Here is a 26,625-nt window from a genome sequence, read left to right on the forward strand (position 1 = left end):
TTTGGCTATTTATCATAAAATATTGCTTTTCTGTCCCTTTCTAACGCCATAAGTGCAAGAGGGAAGGAATATCTCGAATCGTGTTCGTTGATTTGTTCGTGGCTATGATATTAATTATTGATATAATGAGCTTTTTATTTTTTCAATCAATTGATATTATCTGGAATTGGGTTCTGTAGGAAATTGGGATTTATCAAGGGTAAGCTTCAAACGATAAACGGGTAAACACGGGTATACGAGTAAACTTAGCCAATATACTAATATGATTCATAAGTGTCTAGCTTTCCGCCCGCGGCTTCGTCCGCTTTGTCAAAGAAAAACCCGCATAGTTCCCGTTCACGTGGGATTTCTTGAATAAAACCTATCTTACGTCTTAATCCAAGCTACCCTCTATATGTGTGCTAAATTTCATTGTAATTGGTTCATTAGTATTTACGTGAAAGAGTAACAAACATACACACATCCGTCCTCACAAACTTTCGCATTTATAATATTAGTAGTATTATTAGGATAAGATAGGATTTACTTATTAATTCAATCAAAACATCTAATTTACTGATCAAAACTCAAACTCAAACATTTATTTATTCTAGAAGCACTTTTGAAACGTCATTACATATTTTTAACATTTACCACCGATTCGGAAAGCAGTATCTACGGAGAAGAACCGGCAAGAAACTCCATAGTTGCTCTTTTAAATCATGTCAGTTTTACAATTTAATTTTACAAAATACATAATATGTAACATTATTATCGTTTTTACATATTCACTAATACAAGAGTTTTTGCAAAGAACTTACCTGATTTTGATAATTCTTGTTCACTAATGCGTTATACCTGACTTCTCGAATAATGTATGTTACATTTTTATAAATTTTATCCCCTTTGAAGCTATGAGTGGAACAAGGTGTAGTATAGGCAAAAATTAGCATTGATTATTATCCGCTAGTTATAACTAGAGTCGTCACACAAAATCCAAAATGGCGCCCTTCAGATGCATATTTTAAGAGCGTAACATTTTTATGTCCGGTTTCAATATAATTAAGAAACTCTTGCAAAAATTATGCCGTCTTGATCACTCCGAGTTCATATATTCAGCTAAAATGCTGTAATAAAAATATTACTTATATTTAACTTCGGATCTCTAAAATTGATTAATGAACCTATAGTCCCATAGCACGCCGGCCGCAGTGATAGCATCTCACGTTGCCTAGCAACCATTGTTCTACGGGATGCCTGTCATTATCCCATTTCTATAGTTATTAATGAAAGAAATCGTTAACCAGATTTCATTTAATTGTATAGTATAATATCAGAGTTATCTTCGTTAAATTTCATCAAAATTGGTTCAGTATTGTAGACTATGTTACTCGTTTTACCTGAAGTTTTGTAAGATTCTCGCAAAATACAAATATGACATTTCAGCAAACACTTATTTATCAACTAAACAGTAGTTGCACATAAAGTAAACGATAAACGAGTGGAACATAATTCATAAAACATTAACAAAATGATAGATTACAAAGCAAAAACGTTTCACCATAATTAAAATATTACACAGATAGAAATCAAACCGTTCCCATAATTAAATAAATTGTTAATTACTCTATTATCTATTTAAAAAACATCATAAATTGCGCATCAGGCCAAGATGGCGTCAGATAGTGACAGATTGACGTTAGATTAACAATGGCGTAAGCGACACCATTGCTACATAAATAATTAGCATAAATGCATTTTATTTGAACATGTAAATGCAACTATTTAATAACTTGTCTATCAGTAAAAGTTTGTGCCAATATTTATTTATGCATGAATATTTTATACGATACATTGAATTATGGTTTATTTGATTCGATTTTATAGTCAAATTCATTAAAAATTATCATAAGAAAGTCCATAATCGCGACAAGAATAATTATCATAAACAAATTTTTACGACTGATTTTAATCTTATTTAGCAAAAATAAAACATTGCATAACAGCGAAAAATAACTTAAAAATAAACTTAAAACGAAGTAATATCGCGTCCCATTATCAGATCCTTACAGTCATAACTTATATCTTAACAATAGTAGTTATGATAACGAACTGGGTGTTTACAGGAAATTTGTGTTAAGTGCATCCATATGTGGCGCTTGGAAAGAGAAATTTTTAAACAATACAAATAAAAAACACACCCAACGATATACGATACGCAACAAAAACGATCTTTATGCATCAATTTCGCAAACAAAACGAGCTGCAGGACTCGACAATGACCGAAAGAAAGGCGACTCTTAACATTTATAACAGTGTTGTTGTAAACGCTCGTCCGAGTCACGCAGCGCTAAACGCGTTGACACGTACCAAAACGGCCATATCGGTGGAAGATTCAAATTTCGAACGCCAAATCCAAGATGGCGACCTTCGCAAGTCGTATATCAATCGTGATTTACGCGCCACGGTCGAGGTCGACGGCCGCCCGAATTTCGTTCAGAAATGCAGTGGAGTAATTTATTTGTGACCATCTATTATTTTGTAGACTCGCGAGGTCCTAAACGCAGCTGACATTAATATATCATTTTACGCGACGGCGCGGTCCGGAGCGCGCCGTCCCGCTCGCGCGTACCAATAAACCGAACGTGCGAGCGGGACGGGGACAGGGGGGCGAGTAGTTAGTGTTTTCACTTTTTATAGTAGCAATATATTTGATCAGCTGATCGTCATGACGTTAACTGCGCGTGTGGCTATGTGTAATGTTTTTCATAATTTATATTATAGTGGTTTGGATGTTTTTATACGTGTTGGATAGGTCACGGCTTTATTTATAATGTGGAATATTTTATCTAATGGCAACCCCGGCCTCAGTGCGGCCAGTGTTGACAGATAAATTTCGCACCGACAACTGTTTTTGGTTATTTACCGTTTATTTATGGTCTGGTGTCGATATAAATTAAAATAATCGATAATACGCGTAATAAAATTATAATGATAATTAACGGAGCCATTAAGCTGCTTTATGGTTTCAAATTGAGTTAAATCTGTATGGTTGATATTTTTAAACGTGATTTCTTGACGTTTAGTGCTTTTATATGTCATTTTTATAATATTTTTACCCTACGATGTTTTAAAGTCGTATCTCATTAATATTTGATTTATTACCTTTAACCTGTATGTTAATCTATGTTATTATCTATTTGCATATCAAATTTCACCAAAATCGAGATAGCAGTTTACCATCTTCCTTACCAGTTCACATTTAAAACAGTTATAGGTAGATGATAATCAAAAAGGGGGAGAAGATAAGTCACTATGATAAAAGAATGAGATTGAAGTACTTCTTACCCCCACTTTCAGTTACAGGCAGAAGGGGGCTGTATTTCATCATTTAAATACAAGTCTTTTCCAGTTTAGGTAAAAATATTTAAATAATGCAACATCGTCTCCCTGTCTGCCTGAATGTTTTAACACCCAAACTGCTGTGTGGAATCAGATGAATTTTGACAAAGTTACAAATGGAATTTATTCAAAAATCATAAATTAGCACATATACTTTTTACATGAAAACAAAGTTTGAAGCTAGTAAAATATAAGGAAGATATATTTTTATACACAAAACTCGATAAAATGATTTATTCGAAATCAAGTAAGCAAATGAATTGAAGAAAATATAGAGTAGGTACCATCCTACCGTAATTTATAATTACTTAACAGAAAACAGACAAAGCCGCGATGAACAGCTAGTATACCACAGTCCTCATGTGTGCGTCACACGTGGTATACGTAAATATTTTTGGTGGCAATCGATTTCCGAAATCCATTCCCCTCGCGACGATGAGATTTTGTGGATGTTCATTATATTTTCATTATCTGTATCAGGCATAAATCATGATTTAAATAGGTTAAATCAGGTAACTGTACTGTGATATTGTAGATACGTCTGGAAGGTCAAAGGTTGTACCTTTAAATTCTCCATTTCAAGCCCTCTTATCTTTCGTTGCTTCAATAACGCAATAGTTCTTCACACTGGGACTTATTTTATGTTTTTAATACAAATTACTGATTCCATATAACGATCATCTCTTATATATATAAAATTCTCGTGTCACAATGTTAGTCTGCATACTCCTCCGAAACGGGTGGACCGATTCTCATGAAATTTTCTGTGCATATCGGGTAAGTCTGAGAATCGGCCAACATCTATTTTTCATATGTACCACGGGCGAAGCCGGGGCGGACCGCTAGTAATTATATGAATCTTAAGTATCTATGTAGATGTTACTAGAAAAAAGACAAGTAGATAACGTAGTACATAGAATAAAGAAAAATCTACCTCATCTTACATCTAGTTTAAGAGAGTCTTGTAATAATTGTTCGTAAGGTACACTTGCTCTCAATAACGATCCATCAAACGTGAAGTTATCTCAAGATTAGATATTGGATAACGTATCAGAAATCCTAAATTCGGAAGAACACAGTGTTTTGAGATCAAGGTTTTTTGTTTTTTTACAATATACATATATTTTACAATATATAAATTGACGTAAAATTAATTGTTTCTAAATCCTTGTAATTTTGTTTGTTCCGGTAGGTAGAGCTATGTAAAGTTTAGTTTTGCAAATTTTTTTTTTTAATGTAGTAATAATTTCGTTAAAAATATTTAATTAAAAAACTATATAGCATGATAATGCCGATTTTTGTTAAATATACATAGACTTCAAGCTATATTCGCGGTAAAAAAAGAAAGAAGAAGACACCTAACTTTGATATAGGTATAAATATTGGAAACTAGCTTTCCACCCGCAGCTTCGCCCGCGCAGTCAAAGAAAAACCCGCATAGTTCCCGTTCCCGTGGGATTTCCGGGATAAAACCTATCCTATTTCCCGGGGTAAAAAGTAGCCTATGTCCTTTCTCGGGTATGAAAATATCTCTATACCAAATTTCATGCAAATTGGTTCAGTAGTTAAGGCGTGATTGAGTAACAGACAGACAGAGTTACTTTCGCATTTATAATATTAGTATGGATAGAAAAAGATTATCATAAACTAAAAAACATTTAGAAATATGTAAAATCGTGGGCCAAAGGTAAAACTTGTATCGCTATTCAGTTTTTATTCAGTCACGATATGCATTAAATAATTAGATTCTATTTCCTAGACGTAAGATGTAATACCTACCTCGCATTAGAATAATATTTCCTAGATATCTTTTTCATTCTGAGAATATAATAATAGAGATTATCATTATTATTTTATTCAAATAAACTTTTAATATATTAAGTATTCAGTGTTCCTTAAAGGGTATTTCCCTGTTATTCGATTTAGACGAAGATAATTTGTAATAAAAACAGATGCTTTTTTACAGTATTAAGGAAATATACTTTTCCTGTTGATCATACACTTTATGCAAAATATTGGCTTGGTGAAGAATTACAAAATTTGGTCCTCAAAATCAATAATAGTTTTTATCAACTAAGTATACTAGTAGTTTTATGTGTAAATCAAAACATGACATATTTTCGGTATTTTCACATAAAGAAAAAAAGCACTAAAAATAATTATAAACTCAAATAATCCAGCTTATCCACACAAATCCGTTCGCATTAGCGCGTATCGCACCGTCCTGGCATCATTAATCTACGTGACAGTTCAAAATTTAGTTACAGAGGGTCCCTCCCCGCGCCCTCTCCCATCGAGCCATCGGCGTTCGAATACGGTTCCAAATTTGAAATGTTTATAAAAATACGTTTGAATTTAGAATTTGTGTAGAAAAAATTAAATTAAATGTCATTTTGAAATGTTAGTTACGGCATTTGCGATTTGTGGTATGTAGTATTTTGAATTTGCTCAAATAAAAATGTACCTTTTTATATTAAATATAATATTATTTTAATAAATATAGGTAAATCATATAAATGTTTCTCATCATGTCTGTTAGTTAATTCACATAGAGCGTTGAACACATTTTGATGATATATCGCATTCAACGGATTCAATCTATGTTTTTTTTATTTGATAAAATGGCGATTTGTAAAATGTCTTTTCCGATCTTGAACTAAATAAGCAATATCAATCTGTACCAGGAACACAGCGTATCAAGTAGATTCCCTGCTGCGTCTGTCGTGAGCACGCGTCGATGCTGCTAATTACAACCTATTTCCTATTTCTGAGAGCCTGGTAATTTAGATATTGACTTAGTATTAAAATACAGGCAAAGGATAAACTGGTCCGATATTTTAAAAATTTTGTTTATGGTCTAAGATCCGAATATAAGGTCGACCTTCACCGGCGTGATAATAGAATGAGACCAATTTTATAATAAATGTAGTCTATTAAAAAATCTATTAAAGATGGGTTGACTGAAAAAATCATTAAAGGCAACAAGAAATATCATCAAAATGAGACTAGTCGCTCTTGAGAAAACAACATAGGTAGGTACAACATATGAGAAAACATAATCAGTACTATTTTTCTTGATTCGTTTGCCAAACGTACCAAGTAGGTATCTAAAAATTATAGCAACAGCTTATAGTCCGGGAGCCAGCAGCAGATTTTATGACCAAGTTCCTCTCAAGCGGTAATAGGCATGACGAAAGATTTTGAAATCCTCTTCCATAATGTGTGTATACGTTTACTATACAAGAAAAACCCTATATTTCGGTAATATACTTAAATTTAACGAAGATAAAAGCCATTTTCCAAAAAATATTTATTAACTGTGCCAAAACAGCTCGCAGGTGTCATGGCGTAGGAGTGACGTCACACTTTGGTAAATACGTAATTATTTGTACGCATTGCGAAGAAAATTAAAAAAATATTTATTTAATATGTGTTATAGAAACGAATTTAAAAGTTTATAAGTGGTGTGCAGTATTGCAGTGTGAATCCACATAAAAATAATGCTCAAAAATGTTTTAGTAATTATTTTAAGCGAGAAAATAATAAGAAATGATTGTTTAAAGTTGGCGCGGAGAAACTCGAACCATGTATTCGTGAATTCGCAATTATATTTCTGTTCTGAGTCGATAAAGCATACGTGTAACAATAGAAAATAAATAAAAATGCGTATTCTCAACATATTCACAACAACAAAAAACATCTGACGTGAGTTGTTTACTTAAGCGTGACGTCACGCGTGTTTTAGTCAAAATGGCCAACTGCAGTATTTCAATGTTTTATTTTATTGATAATCTCATTAATCTTAATGTTTTTAAGATTTCTAAGTCACTATATGTAATTTATCTATTATACATTTTCCCTTAAAAACACTAATACGATCATTTATGGATACTGTCGTCATGCCTATTAGTAAAATGCATCAAAGTAAAGTATTATGAAGCCTCGTGAACGTCAGCTGGAGCTCGGTTGGGGGGAAGAGCGGCTGTAGCCTCCCGTATCAGCTGACGGTTTTTCCACCAAGATACAGCCAGCTGACATATATATTTATCCACAGTTACATATAAGCTATCATCAGGTAAATTTTTGTTTGAGAGGAAATAACGGAAAATAAATTTTTCTTTAAATTTAACTTTCATGTTCGAGACACCAGCTGACGTATAATACACCATGTTGTAACCAGCTGACTATTTTTTTTCGTTGAGATATTGGGTTAGCTACAATTTGACAAATTTTTAGCTGAGAGGAAATGAATGAATGAATGTATTTTTTTTCCTATGTGCGTGGGAGGCTACAACCGCTCACCCCCCCAACCGAGCGCCAGCTGACGTTCACGAGGCTTTATAATACTATCACAGTATTACCATTATTTCCTACAGTAAGGAATCGCCTTTGATGTCGCGCGATGCCGCCGCCAGCGTAGGTAATGACGCTGCCACACGAAAATACGCTAGGGTTGCAACAAATGGGAAATAAAACAATTGTGATTATTAATATTATGATGAAATCTTTATTCATATGTACATTCAAAATAATTGCGATTATTAAATCTGATGTAATTATTTGTTCATAAATATATAATTACAGATATTGCACTGCTAAATATTATTTACGTGGACACTTTATTTTTGGATGTTCTTAATTGTATATTATAACATTTAACTAAGTAATGCATTCGCATTGGGATGTACAATCTGATTAGAAAATAATGAGGACAACATATATACATAGCTTTGATTTTAATTCAACAGATACAATTAATACAATCTTTCTGAAATATTGTTTCCTTCTGGGATTTCAATGTAGATTTACATCCGTAAACCGAACAGTTTGTGCGCGCCATAATAGAATATGTAAGTACCTATGTATAATAAAATTATTACACAAAAAATACGACTGCGTCATCCTTTCGCGCTAGGTAAAGCAAACTAAGCGTGTTTGCTTTACGCGGCCCGCGTCGCCCGACCCCCGCCAGTTCCCCTCCGTTTCTCTGCACAAGTACATTCGTCGCACTACTGTAGGAAATAATGGTAATACTGTGATACTATACTCTCATGCGTCTGACGAATTATCTCTTGAGAGGAAATAGTTAACCAAATTTGCACCTGGCTCCCTAACCATTATAAAACAGCGCAAAACATAATTAATTATTCTACAAAAACTGGCCCCGACACCTCAACGTCACATTTACGCAAACGTTCAATCACGGAGGTTTCCCATTACAAACATACAAATTCCACCTAACTAGATAGTTAATTTTGTGTGGTCACGCGAAGACAGCACGATATTATTTAGAGCCGATGACCCTGGCGAGCTTTATACGTTTTTAATTAAATGCTAATTCATACTAATATTATGAGTGAGTCTGTCTGTCTATACCGCTTTCACACCCTTAAAAATAACGCCGATTTGAATGAAATTGAAAATATGTAGACAGTTGAAGACCGGTATAAATTCTGAAGGGCTGAAAATTTTTGCCCGTCTTTTTGCTCATGGATGAAACAGCAACTAAATAGTTCATGGTTGTTTATTTTATGCAAGTGAAATTTACGTTTAAAATTCAGTAGTTTTAGCAATAATATTGCGTCAATAGTTTTGTCACTTAAATAATAATAAAAACATATATTTCATACATCCTGATACATTTGATCTGAACAGTCTAAAAATATACCCGCTTCGAATATGAGGGTAATTTCTTAGTCGATGAATAATCGAAAAAACATTCAACACAGGACAGGGGATCTCAAACTTTATGCCACACACATAAAGTGCAATTTTAACTGGGGTTTAGCAGTGACTGGCACAATTCAGTACTGGTGTTTCGCCCTTTTTTATTACAAGCGTACACAGATATTTTGTACGTGAATTATTCCTGAGTTTTCTCTTTCGAGGGAAATGTAATTATTGTGTAACGAACGTGACATGGCCTTCCTGTTGCTATGTAATGGATCCTATGTCTTAATAATCCATACTAATATTATAAATGCGAAAGTAACTCTGTCTGTCTGTCTGTTACTCAATCACGCCTAAACTACTGATTAACCAATTTGCATGAAATTTGGTATAGAGATATTTTGATACCCGAGAAAGGACATAGGCTACCTTTTATTGCCAAATATGTACCACGGGCGAAGCCGGGGCGGACCTCTAGTGTAGGAATAAAGTACTATAGGAGTATATAAAGTACATACCTAAATAAAGACGGTAGTCTATGACATAGACTGGCTGGTATACCAAGCAGATTTAATGTAACACTAATTCTTGGAGCATTTATTAATTGCAATAGGGAGTTATATTTCTTTTATACTAGGTAGCCAAACCAATCCTTGATTCGTTATAGACTTCATATATTTTCAAAGTGTTCAGATTTCCAAATCGACCAGACAGTTTTACAAAAACCTACAAATGTCACCTTCTAACCTAATTACAAAAATACGCTTGTAATCCACAGTACGATAAACAATTAAATAAATGAACCACGCCCTCTGCCCCCTGTCAATCACATTACCGAGTCACTTGTAAGCGGTGGATGGCCATCAAAACGTCATTACACACCCCACCTTTTATCTGAGCGTTTTATATTCATTCGGGGACTTGGGACACTAGTTTGGGAGCCTATCACCTGTGTGTTGGATTTTCAGTGGATGTAGTTGTAATAACTAATAATATATTATAAAGCTGAAGAGTTTGTTTGTTTGAACGCGCTAATCTCGGGAACTACTGGTCCGATTTGAAAAATTCTTTCGGTGTTAGATAGCCCATTTATCGAGGAAGGCTATAATAGGCTTATCATCACGCTAAGACCAACAGGAGCGGAGCAATGCGGGTGAAACCGCGGGGAACAGCTAGTTTTTTATATTTAGTGTAAAAATTTGAATTTTTCTAGTTGGAGAGATGTGGATTTTTGAAGTGTGAATGTGTATTTCTTGTGTATTGTCATTCAAGATTTGTTAGGAGTAGAGCTGAATTTAGAGTTAGGAAGAGATATTATAAAGTTGTGCTTAATGTTAAATGCCTTGGGCATAGAATACTTAATACTATGCCTTGGGTGCTTTGCTGCTATTCGATTATGTCTGATTTACCTTTTATATTGTTGTTAATGGCAAAGTGCGTGGCCCATAGACGTCCATAACTTAATCTTTTGGTGTTACCATAAACTGACCTTCCACAGTCCACTGACTGTAAGATAGAAGAAGAAACAGATGTCAGATCTGTGCAGAAGAAAATTTTAATAGGAATACGATGTCAGTATTTAAAGCTTACCAGAGTAAAGATAGGAGGCTCTTTTGTGATAAAAGAGCTTGTAACTACCAGCTACTTTTTGGTAAAAATATGAATGAATAAATGTTAAATGCCGTGGAATGTGCTGTCTGACGGGGTAATGTTAAATTACAGTTTTCAACATGTGGTCGACAAAAATGTCAACCTATATTTCTACTTACATGATTATTACGCGGGCACGTCAGAGCTCGTGGCATAGTGACGTACTCCAGTCCATCCATGATCGATGAACTGTCACTGTGACAGTGTCAAGGTCGAGTTTGACAGCTGTCAAACGGAGACAGCGGCTGTCAAACTACGCGGTGCTGAAAAACGCGCCGCTGTCAGACCGTAATGGATAGCCTTCCGGACGAGCGCCATGTTTGTTTTGAGGTTAACGAACTTCATATTTTTGAAACGTAATCTTGTGGCTCTTTGAAATATTTTTTTCTCTCATTTCTAAACTTGGCATAAATGTTTCCAGCTAATGTTTTGTTTATAGCAACAAATCAAAAGATACAACGACTTTTGGATTTCAAAGAATTCTAATTTGAAAAGTTTAAATGCCTTCTCCTAATCGTATATCCCGAATTGCAAAAGCGCGTACGTAACTATGTGTTTTATTTTCCAACTTTTTCAATTCAACAAATTCGCATAAATATCGTCATAACGGCGACTCTTGAATTCCAAACTGAACATGAGCTAAGCAATTTTGACACCGACTAAAAGCAGACACCTAAGCACATAGACTATCGATTCGTACCTACGATGATATACCTAGGATGCCTCCCTCAGCGAGCCATCGACCCTGTCTCCGCCCAAGGCATTCGCCGCTCTATCGGAACGGAAGACGTCCCATTTTCCTCTGACAAACGGAGCCTTTCTTGCCACGTATATCATGTTCAATAAGACAGTAAAAGACATCGGGCAGTCGGACAATATTCGCGTTTATTTCTATTGGTTTAAGAGTAAGGCGGATCCGCCCTGGCTAGGGCGGGCGCAATTAGGCAGCTCGCGTTTAAAAATGCATTTTTTTATTACACATTGTTTTTACGCTCGGATGATATTTGAGGTAGCGTCTATTGTTATTGTAATTAGTCTGGGATATGATTTTATGAATTTCAGCATAACTTTGGTTAACGTTGCTCTTTTGCCGATATCCGTTTTATGTGTAGGTATATTAATTCTATAGATTCGCCGTCTCGATTCTGTTATAAATTAGATTAACGTAGTTAATAGCCAACTGATTACGTATTGGTAGGCTATTTTATATTTAGATTTTACATAGAAAACACACAATTCACAAATTTCATGCTTTTTGTTATATGTACGTATATTGAGAAGTAGGATGTATATAGACAGACGCTTTACAACGACTATAGCTATTTTATTTACAAAATAATACGAATGCATCAATCAAGACAGAAATTCATACATAACTTGCTAAGTTTCTATGCATTTTTATCGAACTGTCCATCAAAACCTACCAAACTGCGCATCTAAAATTAAAGGTTTCTTATTGGATATAAATAATTGGGTACAATATACCTATATAAGTACCGTAGACCCTAGGGGACGGGTTCCTATGCTATTACGAAAATTGCTTCATATACCTTACGATGTCGGTTACCTTTTTTATGTGTTTTGGAGTTTTTAAATTTACTTATGTGGAAGAAAAATAATATGACTTAGTACGAATGTAAATTGGTTATTTCAAGATGATTGATTGGACGGTTTTTTAAAGAGATAAGTTGTTTTTTATTTAAATGTAGAGCATTTTACTTATGTTGTTTTTAAGGTAATTCATAAATTTTATGCGGGATCAGCTGTTAAACTAGTTTTTATTATTTGAAATTACTATTATAAGCCACTGATAGGTATTTCGATAACAGGCATATATAGTGACCATAGATAGATAAAAACATAACTCTTCTATTCAGCGCGGTCGGTTAAAGCAGCATATCCGTGCATTAAGAATAAAATAAACAAAAAACACATAAAACCTTTACTAGGGTCACATAACCGTGCGGCGTCTTAAATATGTGATTTATTGTGTGAACGGAGACATCCCTTACGCAGGTACCTACATGCTAGCAGGTGCTGATCTCCTAGTATCTCACTAAATCATCCCAAACATATTTATTGCCTTTTGAATGCGTTTGATTTATTTGACATGTTTAAGGTATTTTAATTTATTGTTTAAAAATTATACTTGCAGTCATGACACGGGTTTGAATCCTGCTATTGTAAAAATAAGTGCTAATTGTTAAAAAAATTCAAATAGTTTCCGCGTATTTTACAAAACAATTGATTATCTTGTAAACAAATACATTCATAATACACACATGACCACTCAGACGCTAGAAAAACACTATATTCCTAACACATTATTTTTTCCGGTCATGAGAATCGAACTCACTCTACTAGCGTAAAAACCCGGGTCATTCACACCATAGGGCAAATCAAGTTTTTTCGTCAAAATATAACTCATTGTAAATGTAACAACATATAATTAATGAAGTATTCACCTAAAAACAAATTAAACACACAACTAAGTATATTTAGTTAAAACTCCGCAATTAACGTTATCAAGAAACTAAATTTAAATTTTAATCAAGAACTCTATAATTCGTTAAAAGGCAATGTTAACAAACGATAAACATAACAATACAAAAATTACACATCCATACAAAACTAATTAACAATAACAAAAAGAACACCTGAAGCGTCAAAATTAACAAAAATCGAGGGGAACGTACAATAATTAACAGTTATCATTATAACAACTAATTGTTGGGTGTTTATGATTGCCTGGTACTGGCCTGTTATTAAGCCGAGATTTGTTCGGATCAAAATAGGTTTTGAAGAAAAACATTCTTCTATTGTTTTATTTATAATTGCTGTAGATTTGTATCATTGCATTGTTTATGAAATTATGTCTTCAGATTATATAGTTCAATCGCTTTATACGTGTATCCCGTTAGAATACTGCGAATCGTATCAATTTGCGTGCGCAAAATGGCTGTCGGTGTATTTAAACATTGTCACGCGTCTCAGAGTTACAAGTAAGGGCATATTTAGACAATTTCCTCGACAAACACGAGGTCTCGGTTTATAAATAACATAGTATTGCCAGTTGCCACCGCCGCACCCCAGTCTTGATATTCAGCAGGTTATTATAATTTTTCGCCTTATGAATATCGTCGCCTTACCCTCGCGAGGGAGTCACACCTCAGCAATTTTACTTTAATTCTTATTTAGAGTGCCGCCTTACGCTTACAAGATTTTTAGTATTTGTTTATGGCGTTAACTTGTTTTTAGACGCGATGGGGCGATTTTCGCTTTCCTCAACGACCGCTTTACGTCCCCCGCGAAACAAAAGCCATTCCCGTTTTTAACGAACCACAGATAAGAGAAGTAATACAAAGACAGCGGAGGTCAAGGGCTTTTTTTAAAAATCGAATGTTCATTTGGCGCGCGCGTCATCGCCGCGCTATCAATCATGCATGCACCATTGCGCCGCGCTTTTGTTCGAATTACGAATTTCAAAAAAGGTACATAACGCGAGCGAAAATTATGGTCGAGTTCTCTTTTCAAAATTCCATTCCGCTCGCCTCCCGCAGTGTTGCTCGCACTAAAATGCTGCACTACCATGGAGCTATTATTCAATTAAATAATTAAAAAGAACATCACGTATTTGCCCTCGGTTTAGCTCTGTTTGTATTCGTACCTACCTTATTATTAAACTCGTTGAATGCGACTGTATAAAAAAATGCACATTATTACGCAGCGAATAATATACTTATGCAGTGTGACACCGTTAAAAAGTAGGAAAATTGCTAATGGTGTATGATATTGCCTCCCCTTATTTTTGGGGAAAAGGACTAGGGGTGGCGACACCTTTGCGCTCCCAGGAGGTGTTTTTTAGTTGAGTATTTTTCGTTTTTTTCGTCGTGTTTTTTGCGTAATGACGCCTTGGTCCTGAGAGACTTGGTAGAATCCATTAGATAGGCGGGAAGAGCTTAATGTAACGGCTTTTTTCTTGGGAATCGAACCCCGAACTCGGTTGAAAAAACGTTGTAGCTGGGAGGACATTAGCAGGCGTCGTAATGGCTTTTTATCAGACTGCGTTGGGGACATTGTATTGCCAATTTGTTGCAAACGCATGACGATTCTTCACGTTAACAACGTCAAAACACAAAACTTCAACAATTTGTGATTAATGTTAAAACTTATAACACACTTAGTGTAAACTTTTTTGTACCTACTAAATCTTTAAAAAGCGCTACAATATTATACCAATACTATTTATAAAGTCCTGAACTTAAAATTAACTTTCAACTTTGAAGACTAAATAAAAATTCCATGAAGACGGACCCTATGATTTAACTTTAAAACCATTGCGATAAAACTTAAATAAATCGTATTAAAATGAAATTCTTATATTTTAAGACAATTATGTATAACAATAATTAAAATGACCATACATTTTCAGGCAAATGGTGCCCGTCGCGGCGTGAATGGTCCTCCCCGCCGGACGTAGCGCGGCGCGTCTACTCGTCAGTGTTCCTGGGCAGCCCCGGTGAGTATCCAGGTAAATATCGGCCGTAGAACTTTCAATTTCGAATTTATTAATCTGTGTACAGACTGCATACAATGTACAATAAGAATGAAAAAAAAAATGTACAGGCTGCTAAGAAAAAAGAAAAAAATACCTTGTTCCAATCGGATTTAAATTTCGAATGCCATTTCAAATTTTGCTGTTTACACACATCTGTCTCTTGTTGATAAGTTCAAATTTAGAATAATGAAGCCAGCCAGCTATTTTATTTTTTATTGACACAGACTAAAAACTACACGCCGTTTTTTTAGTTGAAAACAGTTAGTTAGTTGAAAGAACATTCAAGTTTTTGATTTGTATGCACAAATCTTTTATCCTTGCTTTTATCATAACAAAAATCAATGAAGTGTTTAAATATTGAATACAAAAGTTTGTCAACGCGATAAGTGGCGGTGATTTGAAAGATCTCGCATACAGTGGGTTCGATGACAGCTAGATGCTAAGTGTCGAAAGCAAAGGACATATTGTGATAAGCAAATATTTATTCGAAGTCATTTGTTATGTTAGTTTTCAAGTTGGTATAATCTGGTTTAAAATCTGTTCAAAGATAATTTTCCGTAAGTACCAAACTAGTTGTGTCATCGTTTTTAATTTTTATTTAAATCGGGTTCTTAAAATACCTATACCCACTAATATATCAAAGAAAAAGGAACAACACTTCTAATGACTTAAGTATAGCCACATTATTAAAAAAAACATGTAGCGCCTTTCAAAAATTTAAATATTAACAAAATGTAGAGCCACTTTACGTAGGTATTGTTATGATTGGATATAAATAAAAAATATACTTAATCCATACTAATATTATAAATGCGAAAGTAACTCTGTCTGTCTGTCTGTTACTCAATCACGCCTAAACTACTGAACCAATTTGCATGAAATTTGGTATGGAGGTATTTTGATACCCGAGAAAGGACATAGGCTTTTTATTGCGAAATATGTACCACGGGCGAAGCCGGGCTGGACCACTAGTAGAAATATATAAATCCAATATTGTCTTATTGGTCAAAACAATACTAATTAGTAATTAGTACCTTATACTCTTCACAAAAAATATACTTATTAGAAAAAGCTAAAAGATTAAAAAGCTCTTGGCTAATGGATGTTATTGCATTCAGTATATTATGATAATTTATTGGTAATTTTTTGTTTCCATTTATGTACCCGATCTTTAAATTCATATGAATGCCTGAACAACAAAGAGAAAAGCTCAGAAAGCTCTAATTGTAGTAACAAAACAAAAAAACAACAATATTCAAGTGCAATTAGAGACAAAAAGTCAACAGCACATGTAGTGTCTATGCGCATTTTTAGATTAAAAAAAACCGAACATCTCAATACAAAACACTTGCCTGTCAAATAAATATGACATCAATATAGCAGCGCCATCTACCGGCCCATTCATAACAATAACCCGTAACCGAAGCATTGTTCTAACCTAAACTCTATCTATATAAGCATAGAGCAACAATTACGATAACATTGAAATGCACTTGCTACGCTACAATGTCCGCACAAATAGATCATCTATCTCACTTCCACTTGTACGCGCCGTTATCATCCATCTCGCTTGTATTATAATACGTCAGTAACAGTGCCCGTTTCCATTACACTAAATCAATTAACGGACGATGCTCACTTGACCGTGCATCGATACGATACGGTCGATTGTACGTGAAAAATTTAAGTAAATATGAACTTGTAAGGGAATAAATTCGCGATCAAAGTTGAAACATTTACTTGTAAAATATATGGTGTAGTTGTACAAAATATTAAGATTTATTCAGCTCTCTTTATTCGAAAAAGCATTAACAATAACATAAAAAGGGACAAATTGAGGACATAAAATTTCCTAAAATCCACCATAACTTAAAATCCAAAGACCCATCCATCACCCGACCATAAGTTTATCCGCTTAACCGGACCGATCAAAAGCACCGCGCACAAATACAAGACGTCAGATAAAAAATAATAAAGTACTAAAATCAGAAATGGAATCGGAAGGAGCGGAGTCAATTTATTCGGCTTCGTTACAATTCCGATTTTTATCTAACGTCTTCAATGAACGCCGAAGACGGATTACAGTGGAGCTGCGTTCAGAAAAAAGAGAGAAAGGGACAGTACTAGGTTATCGATTCCGTCCTCAACAAGAAAGGATCGCCGGAGTGGGACCGCACGATACGTCTTTACGACGTGAGAAAGAGATAAAACAATTCCTTACGCGCCTTGAATGAGACACATTCGAAACAGCTCTTTAGCTACTTACATTAAGGTCGCAGTTTCATTGTTATTGCCGGTACGATTGCGGAACCATCGAATTTTATGTTATAACTTCATTGCGCGCTCGCTGCGATATTCTTTTTTATGTTTTAAGTAGTAGAGTTGTTTTTGCGTTGCATTTTTATGTAGTTCCGATCTTTTAGCTGTGAGCTTTCGTTACTATGGTGACGTGCTTTGGAATGTTTAGGCTGAGTCAGGGTTGCTCTCCACAGATGATTTTCCCATAAATTACGGTGTAATAAAAGTAAAAAGGATAATTAAGGCGATTAAATAATGTCAAATTTACTTAATGCTCGGCATATCTGTGGTGTTATCTATTTCTAACAAGGATTATTTAAGAGCAACTTCTTAAATGGATTGTAAAGTTATTATGAACCAATATAATGATTTTAGTATCGTTTCTGCAGCTTATCTTTGAAGATCGATGAAATGGTACATATCGGATGAATCATAAAACTTAGGATTGTGTGTTTCTTAACTTTTATTCGGAATAAAATCATTTTATTGCGTACTTATCCGAATGTGCGAGCATTAAAATATTTGAATCTCGATGTTGCATCTTATATCGTGGAAAACAATTCGAATAAATAGCTTCACGCGTGTGAAACAAGGATTAAGCTAAATATTGTAATATTATTATTATCTTAACGATGAAATTCAAAATAAGAAGATAGAGACAGGCGTATGAGTGAGCGAGTGAGCAGGGAATTGCTCAATTTGTGTCTCGGCTCATAACGCGTTCCTTTTTCAAAAATCCAATAAGATCGATCGTTCGCCATGTCCGCAAATTAGAGCGGGAATCGGTGTTCGTTAGCGACAGCTGCATTGTTGAACGTCGTAAGCGTCAATGTTGGTGCACGCTAATTTAGATCGTATTACGTAGGTACAAGTGCGTTTCTGTCTGGCGCGGCGTAATCTCCATCTTGGTACAAAAGCGCGCCGGTGCAAAGATGCATTTTAGCTAGCGGTCTCAAAGCGCTCATTTCGCTCGCTTTTAAGTTGCTGGGTCGTGCGAAAATTGCACTCTCCGAGCCAATGACCACTATATACATGTTTGTGTGTATGTTCACCTATCCGATGTAGATACGAATTTGCGAACCTGTTCCTTCGTATAGAATTACATGCCTTTAACCCGGTCGCTGATTGCTTGATATCGAGATAACGATTTTTGTTGGCATTTTAAACGATTATAGAAATAGATTTTATGCGCCATTTGCATAATAAAGTAATAAGTAAACATTGTTGTGCGTTATTTTATGACAGATCAACGTTTTAATATATGCATTGGAAATAACTGTAAAACATATGGCTTATAGAAACTCTACTAAAGATGCATTTTTGACATTAGCCTTAAAAAATTAAGTAGAAGCGTATTAAGTAGATGATTAGGTACTTACATAAAAATGATGTACCTAACTCTAACGCTGATATCATTGTAAACAAAGAACTTGCCATAACTAACAGACCTAGATAACAAGCTAGATTTATACCAAAATCCACTACAAAAATTGCATACAGAAAACAAGAAAGATAAATATGTTAGTGAATACCGTGTGAGTGCAATATTAGCATATAATCGCATACTTGTCGGGTCAGGTCAGTACAAATTGCCGACGCACGCAACAGAGACCACCATGGACCATATTAAGAGATACCAATAATTTGTTACCATCAATTATTTTAAATTTCGAAGGCTTTTTGCGGCAAACAGTTCGATTTCCAAATTCAAATTTGAAATTGGAATCTTGTTCGCCAATACGTCATCAGTGTTTCCCTGTCTAAATATTACCTACCAAATTCGAATAAGAATTGACAGATTTTATAAATCATTTCACAGTTTTTGTGCGATGTCAAGCGTGTATTGCTTAATAGCGGCCATATATTAAATCGAAAATGATAAAGTTATTTGAGAGATTAGAAAGCTTTTAAACCGAAAAGTACGTAGCGTGTAGGAGGCTAACGGATTGCGGTGAGACGGACCGACACGCTCGTGACGTCATCGGTGGGCGAATCGAAACTAAAAAACGGCCAAGTGCTAGTGTCAGGTCACGGCACACCCACGACTTCATTAAACGCTCCCTTATCGTTAAAATCGATCTCGTTAACAATGAAATGCGAAACAAAAACACGTACACGAATACGAGAAATGTAATCGGCCCGTCGCGCCAAATAAAATAAAACCTCAATCAAAAATCTCAAAGCATTCCGTATCATAACCGGAGTAGAGCGTCGACCCGGCCGCCATACGAGCGGGCTACAAAAAAACTTATAATAATATAACGCACTAAGTATCCTTCTTAAAAATACGCCTCGCGCGGCCCTCCGATCGCAAGATGGACCTTATGTTAGAGCGGTGAGGTCGAAGTTTGCGGGGCCGGCGGGGCGGGGGTGGCGGGCGCGGGGCGGCGGCGGGGCGGGTGATGGATGGCCCAATCGGGCGGCGCGGTGCCGGCCGCTAATCGCGCAGTGCGCGCCGAGCGCCCGACGCACACACACGTGCCGCCGCCTTCAGATGTAGTGTACCTACCGGAAAATCGATGGAAAACGGCCGCCCCTCAAACAAACATGAGTTACGGGGCTCGATCGATAGCTACCAACTGTTGTAAACAAGCGGGGTATTGGGGAAAAAAGCCACCCCAGGGGCTATTAACGGCCACGTGACTAATTTTGTGAGCTGTCACTGGCAGGTCGCACGTGGTCCGCGTCTGGTAGTGACCTTAAGCTTGCGGCGGCGATGTTTAGCGGATAAATAAACATTTTAATTCTCTGTATGAGTAATTATTTTCTGCACTGTTAGATGAGTCTGCATTCTGTTCGTAATTGGAACATACATTTTACGCATACTTTAACTTGTATGAACATTAAAAATATTAGGGATGAAATAGGCACTTTAAAACTCTGTATACAAACAGTTACCAACTTATGATTATTATCGCTCTCTACTATAGGTATGTTATAGTAATCACTTATCATAATGATTGATATCGAAAATTATTGTCAATAAAGTTGTCTCAGCTCTGAGTTGTTTTGAAGCTCATATTTATTGCACCTGCTTTGTGCAGCAATTGTCTTCTGTCAAATAAATAGCCATCATAAGGAATACCTATTTCGTATTAGCATATATTAATAGGCTAAAAATTAATCCTCATTTTATCATTAGGTATTATCTCAGTTACCTTATTAACATATTATGTAAATAAATAAATAAATATTCCAGGACAATTTTTCACACACGGCATATGTGAAGCTTACTTCTATAAAAACTTAGCAAAACAGCACCATGCATATCAGACCTAACTTAATCTTACTACTAGGTAACTTAGTTTTTGCTAACTCCTTTATCCTATTTACTGACATCTCTGCCAAAGATGTCCTAAGTCCTTACCTCATCTTGCACTATTTCCTATCTCCATTGTACAGAACATCCTAACTCTCAACTTACCAGACCAAAAACAAAATAACCAGACGAAACAAACCGTCTGACAGTCAGACCCGAGACACCTGAAGATCCGAAGATTAATTACACCGAGAGGTCCACATAAATCAGGATCCATCGCTTTTATCTGGACCTTTCTAATCCCGTACGAAACAAATCTAATGAAATGTATAAAAAAGGCTTTTCTGCTATTGGAGATATCTATACTATTATAGATCTGAGTTTGTTTGAACGCGTTAATCTCAGGAACCATAGGTCCGATTTGAAAAATTATTTCACTGTTAGATAGTGTATCGAGGAAGGCTATAGGTATATCACCAACGCTAAGACTCACACCTTAATATATTATGTCTGTGACTCACACGATAAGAGGGGAGCAATGTGAGTAAAACCGCGGGGCACAGCTCAACAGTTTTTAATATATTTGGTCTGTTTATATTTTGAGTTACCTATAATTAAAATTACTGTTGTTGAATTATTGAATTATTTAGTTCTAAGCAGCAGCTGAAATATTTAGCAAACAATAAGTAGGGACTATATTGTAATGACAAAGAATTTAACCACTTGTGAGAAATAATTTCTTTGTGAATTATTGATTGAAATGTAATAAGGCTTTTTTCAGTTATGTACTCTATAATTATTTGAGAATATAATCAACATAGTAGGTTTTGTCACAGGAATAACGATCGAATTTAAAACATTCATCACCTAAGCCACTTATATTTCCACAAAAAATAGTCCAAATTACAAAATTAAAAAGGTTATCCTTGCTCCATCCATCCGTACTTTTTTCCGTCTCAGGCGTTTTATTTCTTTTTTTGTTTGCTCGACTGTAGCCCGGGACAGGCGGGACCAATGAATTTGGATTTAGATATTTTCGGGCTTCGTTATTTATGCTTTTCATTGTCGAGATATGAATATCGTGAGGGAATTATAAATCTTCTCTAGCGAGTTCTGTTTTTTTCTGTTTGTCTTTGGTTCTTTTTTATCTGTGATGTGATGTGTCGTTGTATTGAAGTGTAAGAAATAGCGCTGAAATATTTGTTGATATTAAGAGCTAATTTGATTACGATTAGATCTAATTTACTAAGCAACTTATTATTGAGCAGAAGATAAAAATAACTTATTATTAGGATTATGACGAATGATAGTGTAAACGCTTTTAAATCTGTTGCCTTACTTGCAGACATACAAACAGACAAACTGACGCATTAAACTTCATAATACGTATCTAGTTATATAAAAAATAAATCACACCAGCATAAACCACAATATAATATAATAACAGATTATATCCATATCACGCACAAACCAAAGCGATTGAATACCTCTAAAATTGTATGATATAATCCATTTTAATGCCGGCCATTTAAATTCCAATAAAGGCGATTCATACCGGCAGCTATTCCAAATATTCCGTTTGAAAAGCCCTTAACGAAATTATTAGAGAACAAAAAACGCACAGATGATTTACGGACGTCAATTTTGACAGCTCATAGTTTCACTCCGACAAAATTATAGTGATTTTTTGAATTGGCCATCTACTTAATACAAATGCTGTTGAAAAACTGGTTTCAATAGATTGGGAATGTGTGGTATTTTGTGAATGTTTGAGTCATGTTGGTTTAGAGGTGTTGTGAAGGGATAGCTTTATCTTTAGTTACAAATGAAGTTAGTTGGGAATGGTAAAATAATCGCTTTTTAATAAATGCGTTCGGGAACTTATAGTAACTTAGGTATACAATATCAAAATACTGTCATTTGTTCGGCCAATACTTTCAGGTGGATAAATTTTAATGGAAGTTTTTCTGGTAGATTCGAACTAAGTTAAAAATACTTTATATTTTAAAAAGAAATTAATACTTACCAAAATTAGCTCTCCCTAATACATAACAATAGTAAAATCATAGAACAATAGTTAGTCAACAATTTTAACTATCGAAGCTACAGCTCAATAAGCTGTAATTGCATAAAAAGCAAGTTAAATGTCACAACAGCATATCAAAATGGCTGATATGTCATCCCACGCACGTGCGGCGACAGTTCCGACATATTTTTGCATTATAAATACATTCAAAACCATCCTACGGATATCATAACAGATATAAAATTGCGAATTTATGCGATTTCTTATTTCACATTGCGAAGCGAGTTAATAAAAATAGGGATTTGACAAGATTAAAATTATAACTTTGCTCCTTGACATGCGTGTTATTGCTTTTCTTTTTTAGTGTTGCCAGCTTGCGGTAAGCCTAAAATCAGTGTTGCCAGCCGACAAATGTGCATAACTTGTCCTGTATCCCATTAATTACAAGACCTCTTACGATCGCAACCAATTTATACGACACTTATATTTTTAATGCGCTACAAAATGATGTGTCAGTAATTTTGAGCATTTAACCTTAAGGAAACGCTTAATGAAGTGGGCTTACGACATAAATTGTCGGAACGGCTCCGGATTTGCATTTTATATGTAATTGAAGATTCCTTAAATCGCTTATATCTTAATTTAAATTTTACGCAAAACGTACACTCGGTTTTAACATTAAATCACATATTTAAGGATATCTTTGAACATTCCAAAACCATGCACTTGTATTTATAATAACCTCCGAATTAAGTTTATTCCGTATAATATTTAAAAGAGACATTCGTATTATGTAAATACGCTATAACAGACGGAAAGATAAACGTTTAAACAACAATCCCATTATCTTTACAATGTGAATTTAATAGCACAATATACATTTTAAGTCCCCATAATTTTTATTGTCTTTCGTTTCCCACATTTCGGGACAATCAGGTATAACTGGCAACACTAACAGTGGAGGCGATCACGGCCGCCATTACACGAGATTACCTCTAATGTAATGTGTCGGTGATTTGAAATAATCACACAGATTACCCATACGTGATGTCATTTAATCAATACGATTGTATATTGCTGTTATAATACCTTATTTGCATACTCTGTGGATGATTATTGATTTATGAGCTTGCGAGATTGGCGCGAAATAATGCTGGCTGAAAATTATTGTGCGCGCAAAAAAGTAAAGCCGATATAATATTGTTTAATCTGTGGACGCTTATGTCAGATATGACAGAAATCCTAATCGCTCGTCAATTTAAAAAAAAAACAATAGACAAACTCAAGTTCTTGTTGTAAATACACTTATTTCATCTTTCATTCTCACATAAATAATGACGAAAAAGGTTATATTTTATTCGCAGCGTAACCGCAAGTTGTGACTGGCTGGTTAGAAAAAAAGATAATATGAGCTCAAGTGACCATAGATAAAAAACATAAGCAGAGCTAGTAAAATATATTTAAGTTGCGGTCAATCTCACTTCACGTAGTTAAACATTGTCATAGCCGCAGGATAAATCATTTTTGTTCTCGAATATTTAAATTAAACCGCCTGCAGCTCAACGCCTTTTAGAATAACAATTCGAAACTTTAATCGATTTTCGATGTCAGATACCGCTACTTGCCGGCAGATGGCGTTGATATTCATATGTAGTTTTTTACACATTATTTCCTTTTTTACTGGAATAAAAATATGCATTTTGTTTCCTATACGATATAGCTTATCTTCTTTTCAAATCTACGATCTGAAGTATTATTTTATTCTTGAAGTCATAATATATAGGTACCTAACCAAAATACATAATGTATGTAGGTATGTATCTAGTTTAAGAAAACAGTATTAATGTAGGCATTTTTTTTTTAAATTATTGTTTGTAGATGATATAGTAGGTATTAAAAAAATATCACGGTACCCGAAAAGCATAACAATATGAGAGCTACTTATACATTCCATACTCCAGGATCGTAATTGAACATCGTATGCAAATGCGACGCGCGCCCGCCATCTCTTTAATATTTATAGTAGCCTGGTACTTTCATATAGAGCAGGTGGCCTATTTGTGTTATTGTTTATTCTCGTTATATTAAATTATGATTGAAAAAGTTTATTTTATTACATAATACTTTGTCTTTGTCTAGATTTTTAAAAGGAATATGAAACTAGAAATAAAAACAGAAACACAAGGTGTCATAAAACTTTTTGAATGTCAAACGTAATGCAGATTAAAAATAGAAATTACAAGCACAGATTAAAAATACCCATCCTAAAGCTCAAATGAAAGCAATGGTTTTGTGAGTGTTTAATTAGTTCCTAAAACAAGAAACTGCTTAAGATAAAGATCGCATCAACAATGTCACAGTTATTTCGGACGTCTCATAAATCAGAGGGATTCCACATAAATTTACATTTTAACACCCGTCGCGACATCGTTTAGGTGAAAATAAAAACGTACAAAAATCAGACGAGCTTGTTAAATGCATGTAACTGTTTATTTTATTATCAATTTAACCATTATTATTTGGTATTTACCAGCTTGTTCAAATCGTAAAACAAATTGTAAAAATTAATAAGGTAGAGTTGCAAAGACAATAAAATTCGTGCATCACTATTATAGAAATAAATTTTACATTAATGAAAATCTCTCCGAGGAATTCATCACGAACTCTTAATATAACTGAAAATTCTATTTAATCTATGTTCAAAAATAGACTGCTAACAGTTCAAACGCGTTTGTCAACGGTGCTATATTTAAAGGAAGATGACTTCGCGTAACGAGGTGGGCGTACAGCCCGTTTCGGTTGTGACTTTTTGCTTGTCATTTTGTTCTGTCTCAATGATGCATCGAAACCATGGTATAGTGCCACAAACTTATCTGACCCGGTGACGGTGTCACTGATGTCGCTTTCTTTTTATATAAACAAAATATTTCGTATGAAAAGTCTGTGAAAATGTGACATTTCAAAATGGCGGCACGTAGTTCCAGTTTTTGCCACCGGGTCAGATAAGTTTGTGGCACTGTACAGATAAAATAGATGTGTAAATTGCGTTCGGAATTCAAAAACTTTTCTTTTTTATAGCGTTCTAATTTTAGATTATGTTTATGGTTGTTCGATAATTTTTTTTTTATAAAAAAAATGTAACTGCCAGGAAAAAAATTTAGAAGTGTATTTTTTTGGAAATACACACAACTATTGTTTACCACAAGGGAAGAGGATGACGCAAAACAATAAAAGTTGCCTCTGCGCCAATTCCACGTGACATAAAGTTCGTAAACGAAAGCCGGCCACTATCTCACAAATTATCACATCCAACAAGCCGACTTTGCGTCGCGATGCCCATGTAACATAAATTAAGTCTTAATTAAGGTCCAGCACAAGTACCAGGAAAACATAACAGTGTAGCAATTACTATTTGGCTAACATGACGGTTTAAGACCCGGCCTCCACTGACAAGTTATGAAAATCTTTTATCGTTTAGTACCAACTAATGCGACATGAAATTATTGTTAGTTGTCGACTATTATTATTTTACACAATATGTTTTGAAATTTCTTTGCGTTCGCAAAAATTTTTAAAATAATGAATTGAATATTTATTGTGGAGCACTAGGCGAGTTCTGAAGAAGGCGTTTCAATGATATAAAATTTATGTCAAGTGCTTAGCGTGGCCGACCGTGAGTCCTAGCCCTAATTACGTGACAAATATAATCGCGTATTTATGCGCAAGACGCGCCGAAAACGCGCCAACATCAATCCGGCTAATACCGCAGATTATTTGCAAAAC

General features: G+C 34.8%; 1 protein-coding gene across 4 annotated transcripts in view; it reads left to right on the forward strand.

The window, feature by feature from the left end:
• Positions 1–26,625, forward strand: part of hth (Meis homeobox homothorax) — a 264,474-nt gene that overhangs the window by 122,867 nt on the left and 114,982 nt on the right. For 2 of the 4 annotated variants that reach the window (XM_090112569.1, XM_090112571.1), the window contains exon 9: positions 15,134–15,232. In XM_090112569.1, the coding sequence (XP_089968695.1) occupies positions 15,134–15,232 (99 nt within the window). The remainder of the gene's footprint in view (positions 1–15,133; positions 15,233–26,625) is intronic. The other 2 variants (XM_090112570.1, XM_090112572.1) reach the window with 1 other exon arrangement.

This window comes from Colias eurytheme, chromosome 18, assembly GCF_061535395.1.
Source record: "Colias eurytheme isolate Ceu_HAF_F1 chromosome 18, ilColEury1 Martin Lab GWU primary, whole genome shotgun sequence".
NCBI classification, from domain to species: Eukaryota; Metazoa; Arthropoda; class Insecta; order Lepidoptera; family Pieridae; genus Colias; species Colias eurytheme.